The sequence below is a fragment of the Anarhichas minor genome, unplaced genomic scaffold, assembly GCF_050575085.1.
Source record: "Anarhichas minor isolate MPS153535 unplaced genomic scaffold, ASM5057508v1 ptg000004l, whole genome shotgun sequence".
Taxonomy (NCBI): Eukaryota; Metazoa; Chordata; class Actinopteri; order Perciformes; family Anarhichadidae; genus Anarhichas; species Anarhichas minor.
In genome coordinates this window covers 17,038,363-17,056,960 of record NW_027466450.1, presented here as the reverse complement: position 1 = coordinate 17,056,960, position 18,598 = coordinate 17,038,363, and the positions used below count along the sequence as shown (strand labels likewise).

General features: G+C 45.3%; 1 protein-coding gene across 1 annotated transcript; it reads right to left on the bottom strand.

The window, feature by feature from the left end:
• Positions 1–3,739: 3,739 nt before the first annotated feature.
• Positions 3,740–18,561, bottom strand: cpap (centrosome assembly and centriole elongation protein). The gene is made up of 19 exons (XM_076111605.1): positions 18,430–18,561; positions 16,921–17,347; positions 15,646–15,772; positions 15,320–15,496; positions 15,058–15,202; positions 14,864–14,969; positions 13,919–14,641; positions 12,499–13,237; positions 12,241–12,373; positions 11,991–12,156; positions 11,429–11,560; positions 10,866–11,000; positions 10,595–10,703; positions 9,564–9,730; positions 9,317–9,400; positions 8,798–8,938; positions 5,067–5,151; positions 4,690–4,810; positions 3,740–4,401 (listed from the first exon to the last, which is right to left on the bottom strand). Exons 2-19 carry the CDS (start codon positions 17,305–17,307, stop codon positions 4,209–4,211), a joined length of 3,870 nt encoding a protein of 1,289 aa, XP_075967720.1. The 5' UTR covers positions 17,308–17,347; positions 18,430–18,561; the 3' UTR covers positions 3,740–4,208.
• Between the last annotated feature and the right edge of the window lie 37 nt (positions 18,562–18,598).

The following is an 18,598-nucleotide window of genomic DNA, read 5'->3' as shown; positions in this document are numbered from 1 at the left end:
TGAGTGTCTGTGTGCTGTCCTCGGTGTATATCTGTGTACAGGAAGAGGTGGAGCTTTACTGATGGTTTATCGGTCTTTAGTTTTACAGAGAAGAGTCTCTGTCACATGATCAGCTTCTTCTGTCCACCATGTTTCCAGTGTGACCAGTGGATCAGACACTTCTTCACTCTGGTGTCTTGTTCTCACTTTGGTCTGACTCCAATCTGTTGAGTTATTGTCCTGTACAGCATGTGGGCTCATGGAAGTAGTATAGAACCATAGAACTATAGATCTATAGAGCTAGAGAAACAGAAATATAGGAAACAGTTACATTCTCTTTGCTGTCATTTTGAGTCTCTTTGTAGTAGTTTTAAGTGTCTTTGTGGTAGTTTTAAGTGTCTTTGTGGTAGTTTTAAGTATCTTTGTGGTAGTTTTACGTCTTGTTGTGATTGTTTTAAAGCTGTGTGGTTGTTTGGAGTCTCTCTGTAGTTGCATTATGTCTCTTTGTAGTCATTTTGTTACAATTTGTTGTAGTTTTGAGTCTCTTTATAGTCAGTTTGTGTCTCTTTGGGTTTGTTTTTTAACTTTTTATGGTTGTTTTGAGTCTCTTTCTCGCTGCCTTTGCTTTTTTTTTTTTTAAATAGCTCCATTTAAGATATTTACTCTGTGAACTTTATCAAACCTTTTTTTCTGTGTTTCTGTGAAACTGATCATCATCAATTTCACAAGAAGCTGCGGACTGATTGCAGATCATATGATTGTTTCCATGACCACCAGCAGGCTGAGATGTTCCGATCAGATTAACGTGGTCAGCGTCTTCTTATTATTTCCGCTACATGTTTCAACATCAGCAGAGAGTCATTCAGAGGAGACATTACAGCTGTATGTGTATATAATAATATGAATAGTTATGTTTTTAAAGTGATCAATCATTGAGTCTATAAAACACGAGTGGTGTTTAGTGCAGCACACATTGTTGAGATTGAGTCCAAGGAGACATCTTCAAATGTCTTGGTTTGTCCGACCGAGAGTCCAGAAGCCAAAGATATTCAGTGGAGTCAAACTTACACACCTGCCGTTCACTTCTCAGAGGTCAAATACAAGAAAGTCTTGTTGGAGTCCTGATCCAGAACCAGTTCTATCAGAACCAATGCTCTACAGTCCAGCTCCTTTCTTTCCAGCTCTTCAAGAGAAGTCCTTTGGCTGCGACCATTCCAAACTTCCACCAGTTTTCTGTACATTTAAAAGCTGCCACAGAGCATCTGAATCATAATCCACCTCCATCGTTCTGTCATGAATCAAAGAACAGCAGTGAAAGTGTCCTGATAATAATTAAGCAGACAGCAGAGGAGTGTGTGTGTCCTCACTCACTTTACATCTAACACAGAGAGGTGATCAAACTATTATTGCAGCTGTTTTGGAATATTAATGTAAACGATGGATCACTTTGAGGATCTGGTTCAGGTCTACTTTCTGACCCCAAAGTCCAAACTAAACCTGTAGAAGCAGCGTTCAGTTCTTATGATCCACAAATATGAAACAATCTGCAGCTCTGCTCCAACTCTCAGTTCTTTAAGACTTCTCTGTTTGACACTGAAAATATGAATTATGTTAAGTTACATTTGAGACTTTTTATTCATATCTTGCGCTGTGTGATTCACCTTTCAGCCTAACTTTACTTTTTATTCTGCACATGCATCAAATAAGTCAAACAAAACAAAAATCACAAATAAAATGAACAGTAAATACAACAAATTGTCAATAAACAAATACTCATAAACATAAATCAATATATTATTTTCTAAAAGGAGAAGTATACACTTATATGGTCCTGCCTCTTCATAACTCAAACAGTCATTGAATAAGTTATAGATATCATCAATTTATAATAGCATAAGGTATAGATAGATATTACATTACATTACAGTCAGTTAGCAGACGCTTTTATCCAAAGCGACTTACAATAAGTGTATTCAACATCGGTTTTCAAGAGAACTACTAGTCACCAGAAGTCATAAGTGCATCTCCTTTAAACAAGCATCTAAGAGCATAAACCAGAGCCAGCGTACAGTGCAGAAACAAACGAATACAATAAGTGCAACAAACTAGTATTAATACAATAGATGCTCAGTCAGTGCTGAGTGGAAGGCTCAGGGTGGGCCTTCTTGAAGAGGTGAGTCTTCAGCCTGATGAAAGATGGGCAGCGACTCTGCCGTCCTGACGTCAGTGGGGAGTTAGCTAACTCTGTGTTCTGTTTACTCATTGTGGTGTCCTATCATTGTTCATTACCTCTCCTTGCCAATCTAGATACTGGTCCAGTGAGCACTTACCTTACAGGTGGGTCATGCAGTAAAACCTGGCGAGCCATGTTTACTCTGTGAAACCTGGAAAGGAGGAAGGTCCACCTCGGACGCTACACAGAGACCTTTTACTTCCTTGTGGATTTCTTCCTGAAGTTGAAATAGAGGAACCAAAGACAGAAAATATTCCAAAGAGACCGAACACAAGACGTCAAAGTGCCATCCAACAAGATGAAGAACCCTTTGTTGCAGATGACGACAACTATGAAAGCTGGTATAGAACGGCTTCCATACCAGATGTCACAGACAAGAGGTTTGTCAAAGTGTATCATAAACCAAAACACAATCCAGCACCTGTCACGTGAAAACCTCATCCATCTTGCGTCAATGTTGGTTCAGCTTCAGGAGCTTTGAGACCGACTGATGTCTATCAGCCTGAAAGAGAGACATGCTCAGATGTTTGTGACTTGTCTGTAAGAGAGGCTACTGAGGAAACCTTGTCTGACGCAACATCAGTTGGAAGGACAGTTGAGTTCTCCGAGGTCTTACCATCGGATGAAACAGAAAACTTGCCTGACATGGAAACTCGGACCTACTGGAAGACTTACCTATGTTGAGTCCACCTGTAAACCAGAGAGATCAAAACTTACCTGACATGGAAGCTCAGGACTTACCTGGAGGTTTACTTGATGCTTCTTCAGTGGATGCCGGTTCGGTACCTGTGGAGGGAAGTCCTGTGGAACTAGAGGCTGAAGATTTATCCTCCAATGAACACTGACACTGTAAGATTAGACCCCTGAGCTAAAACTGAATAATAAATTAAATACTTAATTCTTCATCCGCAACACACTCTACAGCACAATCTATGTTTAAGTAGTCATCCAACATATAGAGCTAGCTGCTGTATTAATTACGGACTTACGGATGTTTTCACATTTGACAGGCCGACACATTTTCTCTACAATGATCGTTTCTTTTTTATGTTAGTGTTTCCACTGCTCCAACAATCAGCAACTCTAGTTTGGTCGAAAACAAATCCTGAATTCAGAGTTAGATGTGGACATATGGAAGCTCGTTGGCGGCTCTGTAGTTCTCCCTCACGCTAGTTAGTCTGCCAGAAAAATATTTATTATTTTTCCCAAAACGTAGGACATCAAATGTAGTGTGCCAAAAGAAATACCAGCATGCTTTTTCTGGCTATTCTGACCAGACGACAACCTCCGATTCTGCAGCGTGAAGCCGATGCTTCATGTCTTAAAGCTGCATTCTCTCTAGTGTCCACCAGGGGGCGACTCCTCTGGTTGTATAGAAGTCTATGAGAAAATGACTCTACTTCTCTTTGTTTTCTAGTTGTTGTACTCGTGTGTTTAATGAAGGTTCACATTAAAGCCTAAAGTCTCAGTCCAACCGCTCTGCTGTGTTTTCTTTGTGAAGAACAAAATGAGACGTACACTCACAGGTTCTAAAGAACAAAACTGACATTTTTATTTTACACAAATATACAGTAAGCTAAGAAAATAAATAGGTATTTAACATTTTTACAAATTAAAATAGCTGTAAACAAACACTTAAACACACTGAAACATTTCATTAATCCTCAGGCCTTCACTGAACAATGTGAGTTATTGTTGAAATATTCAGATCCAGGAGAGTGAACGTGAGGTTCTGGTGTCGATCATTAGCACCAGAACAAGATTAAAGAGGTTTTAAGATGCAACACAACTTCTCTGTCTCTGAAACATTAAAGGTGACATCTGGAGTTCCTGTTAACAGTAAATAAATACAAAATAAGAGTTAAATAAATACAAAATAAGAGTTAAAATGCTATTTAAAAAGACTTCCGACTCATTTCCTGTGGGTCTTTTGTAGCTTTGTGTCTGATTTTGGCAGCACGCTGAAGGACAATTTGTCTCTGTAGTCCGCGTCCCCCTACGCCATGTTGTCCAGGACCACGTTGCCGTCTCGGTCTTTGATCCGGATCCGTCCGTTGGGGTATCGGGTTTCCTGCCTGCCGTCGGCGTAGACCGTCTTCACGGTGCCGTCCGGGTACTCCCTCCTCTTGTACTCGGCCGTGTGGACCTCCTTCTGGCCCGTGTTGAACAGGATCTCTTTGGTGCCGTCCCTAAAAAGAGGCAGTGAGCGTTCACGCCCGATTAAGTGTTTGAAATAGAAACAAAACTCGTAGCATCGAGGAAGAAAAATACTCCAATCGAGCTTATAAGCTTATATCTTTAAAAGTAACTAAAGTAGAAGTACCTCAACATTTTACTTAAGTTAATGTTCTTCGTTACTTTCACCACTGCTCATATTGAACGGTGGAAACTTGACCATAGTGAGCATGAAAAAGAAAACAGTCGTTTGTCTGAACCTGTAAAACCAGAATCATGAAGAACTGAAGCTCGTTTCTTACGGGTTGACTTGTATGACGGTTCCGTCCGTCAGCACGCTCTCCTCTCGCCCGCTGGGGAACAAGTTCTTCACCGTCTGGTCCGGGAAGACGATTTCTTTACGGCCGTCTGGGAAATGTTTCTCTGGAGAAATAAAAAAAAAAGAACCGGGAGATTAATGTACAAGTTTAAATCAGAGCTCAGCTGGTTTCAGACACTGATACAAGGTTTCATTACCTGCTTTTTTATTTGTTTGTATAACATGAGTTTAACTCAGTACATTAACCAAAGTACATTAAACTACCCGGCTGTCTATAAAGTAGATAAAGTTAGCTCCGCCTTTACTGTCTGTATCGTTACAGTGATCAACTGAAAACAGCTGTTACTGCTCGTGTCCCACCGGTCTGGTTGTTCGGGAAGTGCAGGATCTCCATGCCGTCTGGGTAGGTGATGTGAGTCGTCTGGGCGTCGGCGTAGAAGTAGATCTGAGAAGAAGAAGAGTTACTAGTCAGATGTAACTCTCAAGGTACACAAAGAAAAAAACTAAATGCAAGTGAAGCGTCTCGCCGCTCTCCGGTCGTCTGAATGTAAACGTAAGTGAAGCATCTCGCCGCTCTCCGGTCGTCTGAATGTAAACGTAAGTGAAGCGTCTCACCGCTCTCTGGTCGTCTGAATGTAAACGTAAGTGAAGCGTCTCACCGCTCTCTGGTCGTCTGAATGTAAACGTGAGTGAAGCGTCTCACCACTCTCCGGTCATCTGAATGTAAACGTGAGTGAAGCGTCTCACCGCTCTCTGGTCGTCTGAATGTAAACGTGAGTGAAGCGTCTCACCACTCTCTGGTCGTCTGAATGTAAACGTAAGTGAAGCGTCTCACCACTCTCTGGTCGTCTGAATGTAAACGTAAGTGAAGCGTCTCACCACTCTCCGGTCATCTGAACGTAAATGTGAGTGAAGCGTCTCACCGCTCTCTGGTCGTCTGAATGTAAACGTGAGTGAAGCGTCTCACCACTCTCTGGTCGTCTGAATGTAAACGTGAGTGAAGCGTCTCACCATTCTCCGGTCATCTGAACGTAAACGTAAGTGAAGCGTCTCACCACTCTCTGGTCGTCTGAATGTAAACGTGAGTGAAGCGTCTCACCACTCTCCGGTCATCTGAACGTAAACGTAAGTGAAGCGTCTCACCACTCTCTGGTCGTCTGAATGTAAACGTGAGTGAAGCGTCTCACCACTCTCCGGTCATCTGAACGTAAACGTAAGTGAAGCGTCTCACCACTCTCTGGTCGTCTGAATGTAAACGTGAGTGAAGCGTCTCACCACTCTCCGGTCATCTGAACGTAAACGTAAGTGAAGCGTCTCACCGCTCTCTGGTCGTCTGAATGTAAACGTGAGTGAAGCGTCTCACCACTCTCTGGTCGTCTGAATGTAAACGTAAGTGAAGCGTCTCACCACTCTCCGGTCATCTGAACGTAAACGTAAGTGAAGCGTCTCACCACTCTCCGGTCATCTGAACGTAAACGTAACTGAAGCGTCTCACCGCTCTCTGGTCGTCTGAATGTAAACGTGAGTGAAGCGTCTCACCACTCTCCGGTCATCTGAACGTAAACGTAAGTGAAGCGTCTCACCACTCTCTGGTCGTCTGAATGTAAACGTGAGTGAAGCGTCTCACCACTCTCCGGTCATCTGAACGTAAACGTAAGTGAAGCGTCTCACCGCTCTCTGGTCGTCTGAATGTAAACGTGAGTGAAGCGTCTCGCCGCTCTCTGGTCGTCTGAACGTAAACGTAAGTGAAGCGTCTCACCGCTCTCTGGTCGTCTGAATGTAAACGTGAGTGAAGCGTCTCACCACTCTCTGGTCGTCTGAATGTAAACGTAAGTGAAGCGTCTCACCACTCTCTGGTCGTCTGAATGTAAACGTAAGTGAAGCGTCTCACCACTCTCTGGTCGTCTGAATGTAAACGTGAGTGAAGCGTCTCACCACTCTCCGGTCATCTGAACGTAAACGTAAGTGAAGCGTCTCACCGCTCTCTGGTCGTCTGAATGTAAACGTAAGTGAAGCGTCTCACCACTCTCTGGTCGTCTGAATGTAAACGTGAGTGAAGCGTCTCACCACTCTCCGGTCATCTGAACGTAAACGTAAGTGAAGCGTCTCACCGCTCTCTGGTCGTCTGAATGTAAACGTAAGTGAAGCGTCTCACCACTCTCTGGTCGTCTGAATGTAAACGTGAGTGAAGCGTCTCACCGCTCTCCGGTCATCTGAACGTAAACGTAAGTGAAGCGTCTCACCACTCTCCGGTCGTCTGAACGTAAACGTAAGTGAAGCGTCTCACCACTCTCCGGTCGTCTGAACGTAAACGTAAGTGAAGCGTCTCACCGCTCTCTGGTCGTCTGAATGTAAACGTAACTGAAGCGTCTCACCGCTCTCTGGTCGTCTGAATGTAAACGTAAGTGAAGCGTCTCACCGCTCTCTGGTCGTCTGAATGTAAACGTAAGTGAAGCGTCTCACCGCTCTCTGGTCGTCTGAATGTAAACGTAAGTGAAGCGTCTCACCGCTCTCTGGTCGTCTGAATGTAAACGTAAGTGAAGCGTCTCACCACTCTCTGGTCGTTTGAATGTAAACGTAAGTGAAGCGTCTCACCACTCTCTGGTCGTCTGAATGTAAACGTAAGTGAAGCGTCTCACCACTCTCTGGTCGTCTGAATGTAAACGTAAGTGAAGCGTCTCACCACTCTCTGGTCGTCTGAATGTAAACGTAAGTGAAGCGTCTCACCACTCTCTGGTCGTCTGAATGTAAACGTAAGTGAAGCGTCTCACCGCTCTCTGGTCGTCTGAATGTAAACGTAACTGAAGCGTCTCACCGCTCTCTGGTCGTCTGAATGTAAACGTAAGTGAAGCGTCTCACCGCTCTCTGGTCGTCTGAATGTAAACGTAAGTGAAGCGTCTCACCGCTCTCTGGTCGTCTGAATGTAAACGTAACTGAAGCGTCTCACCGCTCTCTGGTCGTCTGAATGTAAACGTAAGTGAAGCGTCTCACCGCTCTCTGGTCGTCTGAATGTAAACGTAAGTGAAGCGTCTCACCGCTCTCTGGTCGTCTGAATGTAAACGTAAGTGAAGCGTCTCACCGCTCTCTGGTCGTCTGAATGTAAACGTAACTGAAGCGTCTCACCGCTCTCTGGTCGTCTGAATGTAAACGTAAGTGAAGCGTCTCACCGCTCTCTGGTCGTCTGAATGTAAACGTAACTGAAGCGTCTCACTGCTCTCTGGTCGTCTGAATGTAAACGTAAGTGAAGCGTCTCACCGCTCTCTGGTCGTCTGAATGTAAACGTAAGTGAAGCGTCTCACCGCTCTCTGGTCGTCTGAATGTAAACGTAACTGAAGCGTCTCACCGCTCTCTGGTCGTCTGAATGTAAACGTAAGTGAAGCGTCTCACCGCTCTCTGGTCGTCTGAATGTAAACGTAACTGAAGCGTCTCACCGCTCTCTGGTCGTCTGAATGTAAACGTGAGTGAAGCGTCTCACCACTCTCTGGTCGTCTGAATGTAAACGTGAGTGAAGCGTCTCACCACTCTCTGGTCGTCTGAACGTAAACGTGAGTGAAGCGTCTCACCACTCTCTGGTCGTCTGAACGTAAACGTGAGTGAAGCGTCTCGCCACTCTCCGGTCGTCTGAACGTAAACGTAAGTGAAGCGTCTCACCACTCTCTGGTCGTCTGAATGTAAACGTGAGTGAAGCGTCTCACCACTCTCCGGTCGTCTGAACGTAAACGTGAGTGAAGCGTCTCGCCACTCTCTGGTCGTCTGAACGTAAACGTAAGTGAAGCGTCTCGCCACTCTCTGGTCGTCTGAACGTAAACGTAAGTGAAGCGTCTCACCACTCTCTGGTCGTCTGAACGTAAACGTGAGTGAAGCGTCTCACCACTCTCTGGTCGTCTGAACGTAAACGTGAGTGAAGCGTCTCACCACTCTCTGGTCGTCTGAACGGAAACGTGAGTGAAGCGTCTCACCGCTCTCTGGTCGTCTGAACGGAAACGTGAGTGAAGCGTCTCACCACTCTCTGGTCGTCTGAACGGAAACGTAAGTGAAGCGTCTCACCACTCTCTGGTCGTCTGAACGTAAACGTAAGTGAAGCGTCTCACCACTCTCTGGTCGGCCGTCACCTCTTTGGTGTCTCCGTTGAAGAAGGTGACTTTGACCGTCAGCCCGTCTGCTGAAACTTCCTTCTTGGTTCCGTTGTTGAAGACGATGAGTCGATCGCCGCCGGCCAGAACCGTCTCCATCTGGAAAGATCACATCTCCATCAGTGGCTAATAACAACGAAATTACTGCTACTTTTTATAATTATGGAGATGGAGGCAGCAGTAGACCAGCAGCTCCTGTGTTCTGAGAGGTTAAATCACTGTTTTTGTGAATGGAGTCTGGTGGAAGTTCAGTTCCCCGTCAGAAAGGGCTGTTTTTATAGAAGCTATACATTTGAGCCATATTTAAAGGTTTATATCTTCAGTAAGAACACGCTGGGTTTGGGGTTTAAGAGCAACAGTCAGGAAAGTCCTGAAGTATTGAGAGACGGACTAACTGCTGTTGTTTCTGGTCTTTTCATGAGATTTATAGAGAAGAAAACTCAGCTGATGAAAGAAGACCATTCACGTGTTTCTCACCTTCCCATCAGGATGTGGTAGAACCTCTGGATCAGACTCTGGCTCTTTGTCCTCCTTTTGTTCGTTTGGCAGAGAAACACTTTTCTACAACAACCCAGAAGAACAAACGATCAGACGGTGACGGTTCAGGTCGACTCCAACGAACGTTATTAGAAGACGAACGTTTCATTGGTGGAGGTTATTTAACGGAGTGTCTCTGAACCGTTTGTCCTCCGATAGAGTTAGTTGTTGACTCCGTGTCTCTTACCGGAGAGTCGTCGAGAGGGAGTTCCTGGTTCGGTGGTTTGTCCTGAATCTTGCTGGAGGGTGTTGACTTCTCATCTGTCCTCCTGACGGGCAACGAGGAAGAAGAGGAGGAGGAGGAGGAGAAGCAGCATGGCGCTGATGGCCTCCTCAGGCTGCTCTTCATCCCAGCTGACAATCAACACAAAACAGACAAAACAAACGTAAAAATCTCAGCTACTTTAAAGGTTAATTAAACTAATTGTGGAGAATAAAATGAGGGACGTAGGATAACAGCAGCATGCAGGGCTCAAGTCCACTAGGTTTTACTTCTTTTACTTCTCTCCACTGCTTTCACCAGCTGGTTGGAGTCAAACTAAATGTCGGCACTATCGGATATATTCAAGGTTTGTAGTCTGAGTAGCATCGACCAATCACATCAGAGCAGGCTTTGGTTGTCTGCAGGTAAACAGTTAGTGTGGAGAACAAAGCAGGCGGAACGTAAACTTAAGAACCCAACGACGACTTAGCTTTTTATTAGCTTAAAACATTAACAGTTAACTGGCTCTAAACCGGCGACTTGTGACACAATCCGGTCGTAGACGTCGTCACTCGACTCCGTTGTTGCGTCTCAAGTTGCTAATCTGAATGTAAAGAGGAAGTCTCATCTCAGGTCCGTTATGTGGACGTCTGCTCACTACACCAGAACCCAAGAGACACTGGACGTCGTCCACAGAGGCAGAGAGAGTAGCCGTCTGATCGATCACTTGTTGACATAAAAATATTGATCATAGCTGCTTTAAAGTCAACCAAACGTGAGTCTGGTTGTGTTTCTGGTGGATTAAAGAGCCCGACAGTAACAACACTTACTGGATTTAATCCAAGGCAAAAAAACCTCCATAATACAGAATATTTCCATCATTTTATCCTCAAAACAAACCTCCATTATGAGGTTAACGGTCTGCAAAAACCTGCAGCTCTAAAACCCGTGTGTGCCGGAACTCTTGTGTCTAACAGCTGATGATTGTTGTGTTTGTGTGTTCCTGTTGAACGTACCTGCAGCTAACTGACTGATCTCCCTGGAGCTCCTCCTGGTGGCTGCAGCAGTGCTGCTCTGTGGAGGACTGATGCTGCTGCTTCTTCCTCCTCTGGAGTCAAGAGGACTCTGGGGAAAAAAACACAGAGATTTCCATGTTAAGATGAGGAACAAGTTATTTAAAATACAATCAATTTAAGTCCACTCAGTTCTGAGCACAGTAGACTAGACAGTCTTACATTAACACCACATTGAATATCACCCGATAACAAAGAGGATAAACATGCTTACAGCGAATTTCACTCCTTTGGTCACAGACGACACATTCTCACATATTTTGGGACCGTCTCTCGTTTCTTTGTCCTTCTCTGCGTCGACGGGGTTTTTCTTCCAGGCGCTGAGGCGGAGCTTTTCCAACATACGGATCTTCAATTAAAAAGAGAAAATATATTTAAAAGACTTTAATAAAGAAGAACACCAAAGTCTCACAACAACAACACACACTAACAGGTGGAGGCAGCTGTAGACCAGAGACTCAAGTGATCTGAGTGGTCAAATCTCTGTTTTTATCAAAGGAGTCTGGTGCATTTGAAGAGAGCATAGACGGCGTCTTTCCCGTCTAATGCCACGATAAAGCGCTGAAAATATTCTAAACATAGCAAAGCTATATGGATAATTACCCACAATCCCACTTTAAAACATCCCAGCTATCCCTTTAAGCTCGCAGGAAGAGAAGACCTTAAACCACGCTGACCACCTCCAGATGTGTTCTGGTGTTCCACATCTACACCTGGCCTCAAAGTGTTCCTCATCTTCCAGAGACAGGTGGCAGTTTTAATGCCAGGTGTTAATACCTCGTCCTGGAGAGAAGCGTTCTCCTGGCTGAGGGAGTCGATCTGCTGCCGCTGCCGGCTGTGTGAGGAGAACCAGCGACTCTCCTTCTGCCTCAGCTCCTCCTGCAGAGAGATCAGCTGCTGCTTCAACACCTGGCAGGTGAGGACAGGGACGGATTAAAGGACACTTCCACACATAATGTCTTCCATCACGAGCTGCTTAGCTGCTTCCTATGTGACCAAAGGTTCTAGACCTACAAACAGCAGCACTCGCTTTTATGTTTTATGCAAAAGAAAACTGTTATAAAATCATATAAAATGATATAAAACAAACTTTATTTTGGTGTGAATAGTGAAATTATCATCAAACGGCACTGCTGCTTGTGTGTAATTGTAATTTTAACTGATTTAATTTCTCCAATCTCCATCTTAAACCTGCAACAACTCGTATTTTTGGCCATAGAAAGAAGAGATGTGGCTAACTTGTTAACGACCAGTTTCACGTTCAGCAGACGCAGCATCGTTTCTTTAAACTTTAAACGGAACTATCTTGAGGCCGGTAATCGTCGTCGTGTGGACTCACCTGGATCTCCTCCCGTTCCTTCTTGTCGGGGAAAGATCTGGCGACCGACGCGTGCTTCTCAAACAGTTTGCGCTCCTTCTGCAACTTCCTGTTCTCCTCCTTCTTGTACTCCTCGAACTTGGCCAGCTCCTCCGCTCTCGTCTGCTCAAACTCCAAACGCTCTTTCCTACAAAAAACGACAACAAAGTAGACGTAAAGATATCAGCAGAACGCTCCGTTTGAGAAGGTCAACATGAAGGTGATTTATCACCTGAGGTGTTCCTGGTTTTTCTCGTTCTCCTGTCGGAGTTTGGCGAGAGCAGCGTTCTCCTTCTTAAATCTCTCGATCTCGATCTCCAGCTCCACCAGTCGCTCCCTCAGCTGTCTGGACTGGACCTGCTGGCCTGGAGACGAGGAGGGGGGGGAGGGAGGGGAGAGAGACAGAGAGAGAGAGAGAGCGTTGAAAATGTGCTTCCTGTCTGACTCTAAATAGTGAGAATAAAAATACTGATGCAGGTGTTTGTCTCACCTGTCGTCTCCTCTGACTTTTTGGACTCAGAAGCAACAGAAGCAGCAGGAGGAGGAGGAGGAGGGAGAGGTGCATTCTGGGCCTTTGGCTTCAGCGAGGGGAACAACCTGGTCATGAGCTGAGAGGCGGGAGGAAGAGGAGGATCCTCCTCGTCCACCTCCACCACTTTGCTCACCGCCACCTTCCTCGACAGAGTCGGTAAGATCCCACCGGCCGGACTAACTCCTCCACCGTCGTCAGCCGAGCCGACCGCGGCGTCGTCCTCCAGGTCGTTCCAGGTGTCGTCGTCGTCGAACACGACTCCACCGCGCCGCTCGTCTCCGTCCTCGATCAGAGTCGACTCGTCGGCGTCGCTCTCCACGACATCGTCGACTCGCGTCGCCTCCGACGCCGACTCCCCGCCGCTCTCCTCGTCCTGATACGACCGCTTGTCGTACGGCGGGTTGGACTGAGCGGGAAAGCGAAAAGTGCCGGGAAGCGAAGGCAGTTTCAACGCCACTTCCTGCTCTTCAGAGGTTGAAACAGCGGAGTCCTCGTGCTCGTCCTGTTTATCCTCGATGCTCGCTTTGTTCTGGACTACGTCGTCTCTCGTCTTCACCGCGAACGCTTCGGAGTTGACGGAGCTGATACTGCCGTCGCTGCTGCACCTCTGGCGTGCACCTCTGGGTGGAGACTTGATGGGGGTGGAGGAGAGCCGTCGCGGGTGGAGCCCCCTGTGCTGCTGGTCCATCTGAAGAACCTGCAAGAGCACAGAGCAGCCTTCAACACCACAACGTCAACAAGTCAGATATATTAGGATAGAAACCCACACCATCAGAATATCTTAAATGTGTCTACATTTGTTCTTGCAGCTTTATTTACACTGTTAACTGTTAGAGTCTGTCGCTTAATCCTCGTATTCCAACAAAGAATATAGTTGCACCATTAACTTTAGTTGCTAAACGGGGTTAGCAGTCATCCAACCAAGTAGCTAGCTGCTGTATTAACTATTTTATGCCGATATTGGACAACCAACAGTAGAGGGACGACAGGAAATAAGGAAATAAGGACTGGAACAACGTGCAACAAAACGACGATGTTTGGCCACTAGGGGGCAGCAGACACGAGCTGCAAACCACACTGACACCAGAGTGTTTGAGAGCTTCTTAACGGAAACAATAGAAACTATAAACTATGCTGATGAGAGCTGCGAGGCCACGAAAACCAGAACGCACATCAAGGAGTAAAACCTGTTCACATAGAAGTAGTCATCGTCAAAATATTGATTATGGCCACTTTTAAAAAGAGCATTTGAATACTTTTAAAAGAAAAATGTAAATTCAATCTGATAAAAAGGGTCACATGAAGCCTCAGGATACATTTGGAATGAGCGGAAGAGTAACTGAACTCCCAAATAATCAGAGAAAAAAAAAGAAATCACCTTCATGATGAAGGAGGAGTTGGAGGAGAAGGACAACTCATCGGCCGCTTGCTCCAGCAGCTCAAACTCTCCGAGCTCCATGGTCTCCAGCTGCCGGTCACAGTCCCACCGCTGGAGCTTCTCCTGGAACGACACCTCAAACGACTCCTGTGGAACGCCGGTTCCTCCTTCCGACCCGGTTCCTCCTTCCACTCTTGAACCAGAACTGTCGATGACGGCCTTCTTCTCCGGCCCTCTCAACACGCCCACCTGTTTGGTGACAGGGTTCGGCCCGGTGCTCCTGGAGACCTGAGCCGACAGACCCACGTTCCTGTTGTTCTGCTCCTTTAGCTTCCTCAGCTGATGTCTTCCCTCTGGGTCACTTTGAACGGACTCTGGTCCTTCCGTGTTCTGTCTCTGATGACTCCCCAAAACCTTTGTCCGTGCTGCTTTGCTCTCAGCTCTGACGTCCTGAGGCGGCGAGCCGAGACCTCTGGGCCGGTTTTCCTTGTTGAGCGTGGCGGTTTTACGCTGGACGGGAAGCCGCTGGACTCTCTGGATGACCGCCGGCTCAGAGTTGCTGCGGGAGATTGCTCTGGTCTGGAGTTTTGGTTTGGGGTCCTTCTTCGCCCCCATTTTCGGTAACGAGGCTTTGCGATTGACGGTGAATCTCGAGAGGCCCTCACCCCGCTTCAGAAAGGCCCTCTTGGGGGCGACCTGCACAGCTTCAGCTCCAGCTCGGCTCTGTTAAACGTGAGGAGACACAATGATTGTAGTGTGAATTTGGTACTTGGTATTGTGTGTTTTCAATGGAACATAGCATAAGATGTAGCATCGTAGCATAGCATAAGTCAGTCTGGACTGACTAAATCAAATGTATGGCTCATAATTACATTTTTTAATCATCTACGGCCTGATTTACTTATTTTTCCTGATCCTAAGGAGACCTTTGTTTTATTCTCTGACCTGCTGTTGCCGGGCAGACTTCATCCTCTGCTCCTCCACCCTCAGCTGCTCCTCCAACAACTCCTCAAAGGTCTTCTTCTGACCCCCGATACCCGGCTTTATAGGTCTGAGGGAGGAGACGCGCACAAGCTTGTCAACAAATACACGATCCAGAGCCAAACTGGCACGTTTCTCTTCCTGAGGATAGTACTAACCTGTCATGGAAGACTTCCTCTTCTTCTCTGCTGCTGTCTTCAGTCAAAGACACACCATTACTCTGTATTAACGTGTCGTCGAGCTCGTGAAGATGGCTAACATCGACACTATGTTCCTGATCTTCTCCTCTGGAGCTCCACGTGCCTGGAGGAAACAAACGCTGTTGTAATTTCATCTCGACAGCTGACTGCTGTACTCCAAGTACAAAAACTGCACAAATGCTGTTGTCACCGTGAGGTTGTAAAAAAACGTTTTCCTCACCCTCTTCCTCATCGTCCACCTCCTCACAATCTTGACCTCGTGGTAGCCGCTCCTGACTCCGTGCAGGTGAGGGCTCTCGTTCCGGTCGGAGGCCACAGGTGGAGCTCAGTGGGACTCCACGGCGGTGTATGGGGGGGCTGTATGGGGTCTCTCTGGATCCCGACAGCACTGAAGTCTCTGAAGATAAATGACAGGACAATATAAACACATAAAGAAGCAACAACTAAGTGGATAGAAACACACTCTCCAACCTACATCTTTTATATCTTAAAGAGAAACTAATTATTGTCACATTTGCAGTTATTCTGGTCATTTCTCTCTCTAACCTTGTGTGCAGTGCTGGGATCCATTCATCATTCCCAGCAGCCTCTGCTGCTCCTCCTGGAGGTGAAGCAGCTCCTCCAGCTGATGGGCTTTGAGCTGCTCCTGCATGTGCTGCTGCCATTTCCTCAACTGCACCAACACACAATAATATATCTCAATTAGCCATGTAGCTAACAGTCCTATCCACAGGGTGTTTCAGTTGGCTTTCAACTGGACACTTGGCTTTACATTAACTCGCTGGTCACAGTGTGTACTGAACCTGTGACCTCTCACTAATCCCACCTCAGTGGTTTCCAACATGCTAATGTGTTTGTTGACATACTGACTTGCATGCACACACTTCTGTCACTATTTGAGTCCTTGCCGACATCAATAGCCTCAGAGGCAAAATACTAATAATAGCAGCGAGAGGCAAAGAGTGTGTGTGTGTGTGTGTGTGTGTGAGAGAGAGAGAGAGATTGAGTCGGGGGTATTAAGTAAACAGGAAGCAGTGATGTAATCAGCACTGAAGCCCACACAAAGTGTCAGAAATTCACACATTCAGTGGTGAATATGTTGTTGCAGAACTATTTACATTTGGTTTAATAAGATGAGTTGTTAATACATCAAAATGTAGAGTTCTATTAGCGTCTGTATGTTCACTGTTACTAAGACCTTCTCCCAGTATCAACAGAATATATCACAATATCTGTTAAAGTATGGACAATCAGCATGGTAAGCATGGTAGTGGGAAAAGCTGTCTATTTCAGCTGGCATGGTCAGGAATTTCAGATATTCTCAAATTAAACAAAACTCACGACATTATTACGGTGACAGGCAATTAATATTTGTCCCAGCCTTGGCAGAATAAATATCTGTAGTGGCCATTTGTCCCAAAAAAATCAAAACCAAACATAAATCAAAAGAGCCACTGATGATGGGTTTGTAGTTTATGCAGCAAAATAGTTTATCGTTCACACAGGATTCTGTGTTTCTCATGATTTATTTAACTAAACAAAAACAAATGAAAGAAGAGAGAAAACAAAAACATAGGCCCACCCCAGTGCATGCTGGTCCTGTACCTGCCTACTCATATATATATATATATATATATATATATATATATATATATATATATATATATATATATATATATATATATATATATATATATATATATATATATGACCAAAACACAAAGTATATTAAACAACAAAAATAATGAAACTAAATATATAAAAAACCTAAATAAACAAACAATACTACCTGGGAATATAATAACATGATAATGTCCTTACCTGTTCTAGCTTCACCATTATGGGCACATCCTGTGAAGCGCTCTCCATTTCATCCAAACTGTCCAGCTCTCCATCTAAAGTCCTCGTAGCCACAGAGGACGGACCGTTCACTGGCCTGTCAGCACCAGCCTTCTCTCCTCCAGGTGACCGGGAGCATCCATCCACGCCGAGGCAGCAGCTGCTGTCCGCCGAGGCCGGCAGAGGAGCGAAGTCGGAGGCGAAGGACTCGTCTGGGGTCTCCAGTGAAGGGGTCCTTACGGCAGAGTTGTGCCGCATGGAGCCAGACAGGTCCGGACTGAGGATCACCCCGGATCTGGTGCTACTTGTTGGCATCCACCGTGCCAAGAAGTCCGCCTGGGAGTACCGGAGGCCGGCTGGAGATGACATGGTGACCGTGCTGTGTCTCAAGCAGCAGGACTGGCTAATCCTGGAGGATTTAAACGAGACAGATTATGGTGACAGGTTACAGGTTAATCACGCCATGAATAAAACACCGTGTACCACACACACGCTCAAGATGATGCCAGGTCCCAGAAAACTATATATAAGTTAGTATTTATTGTATTGGTTTATTTGACAAGGGACAGTGCACATTAATAAAAACATTGCTGTAAATGCGCCAAGAGGCTATTTTTCATCAGGACAGATGTTACAAAGTAAACCTAAAAACAGAATACAAGTTATGCAATATTGACCATTTACAAAGTGTGCAGAAACAATGACAGAAGTGAGAATATTAATAGAAGTAGAATCATCATTCAGGAGACTCTGGTACTACGTTGTCAAGTACTAACAAGACACATTCAACACACAAAGACAATTAAATAAGGGATAACTATGTTAAATAGAAACACGGAGTAAAGACAAGATTATGCTGCAATGTTAGACACTAAAAACATCCATGTAACATAAAGCATGCAGAGTATGTTAAATATATAAGTCAGTCAGACACAGCTAGACAACAATAAAAGACATGCATGCAGGTAGATGAGAGTCGACAGACAGACAGACAGACGACAACAGACAGACAGGTGACGGCAGACAGACAGGTGACGGCAGACAGACAGGTGACTGAAAGCACTTTTCCTGAGTGGGATAACGCAATCCCCTCTTGCTGCACCTCTTGTGAGCCGGTAACCGGTTTACGCTGGAATAGCATTAGCTAGTTAACTAGCATGTCACGAGACAGCAGCAGCAGCGTCGGTTTTAAATGTACTTGTTTTTGTTTGGTTAAGCAACGTAGAACGAAATCACAGCTGTTTTAAAATCATTAACAGAGTGACAACATACACGACACGTATTTATCAATTACGTCATAGTGTGATGATGTCTCACATACGTTTAATTTAATGTTTTAGTGCATTTAAAATGCTTCTCTGTTGATATTTGCCTTGTTGTTAGCGGGCTACTTGAGATACAAATAAAGTTTTTTCAACCGGTGTTACACTGTAGTGACGACGTAAAATACATTAGCGACATTTATAAAAGTGTCAAAACCTTGTTATTTACCTGTAACATCGGTGAAAAGTGGTGTAACTGGAGAGGGAACATGCGATATAGAAACATAACTAATAAGTTTCGAAGACTGCCGCCATATCAAAACAAAGCCCGCGAGAGTAACACAAAAAAAACGGCGACGAATCACTTGTTGCATTATGGGTAATGTAGTTTAATCGTA

Coding starts and splice junctions, on each gene's coding strand:
- cpap (XM_076111605.1), bottom strand. CDS start 17,307: ATGTCATCTCCAGCCGGCCTCCGGTACTCCCAGGCGGACTTCTTGGCA. Junction 5,152..8,797: donor TGACGGCCGACCAGAGAGTG/GTGAGACGCTTC, acceptor TCTTCTTCTCAG/ATCTACTTCTACGCCGACGC. Junction 4,402..4,689: donor ACCGTCATACAAGTCAACCC/GTAAGAAACGAG, acceptor GCCTCTTTTTAG/GGACGGCACCAAAGAGATCC.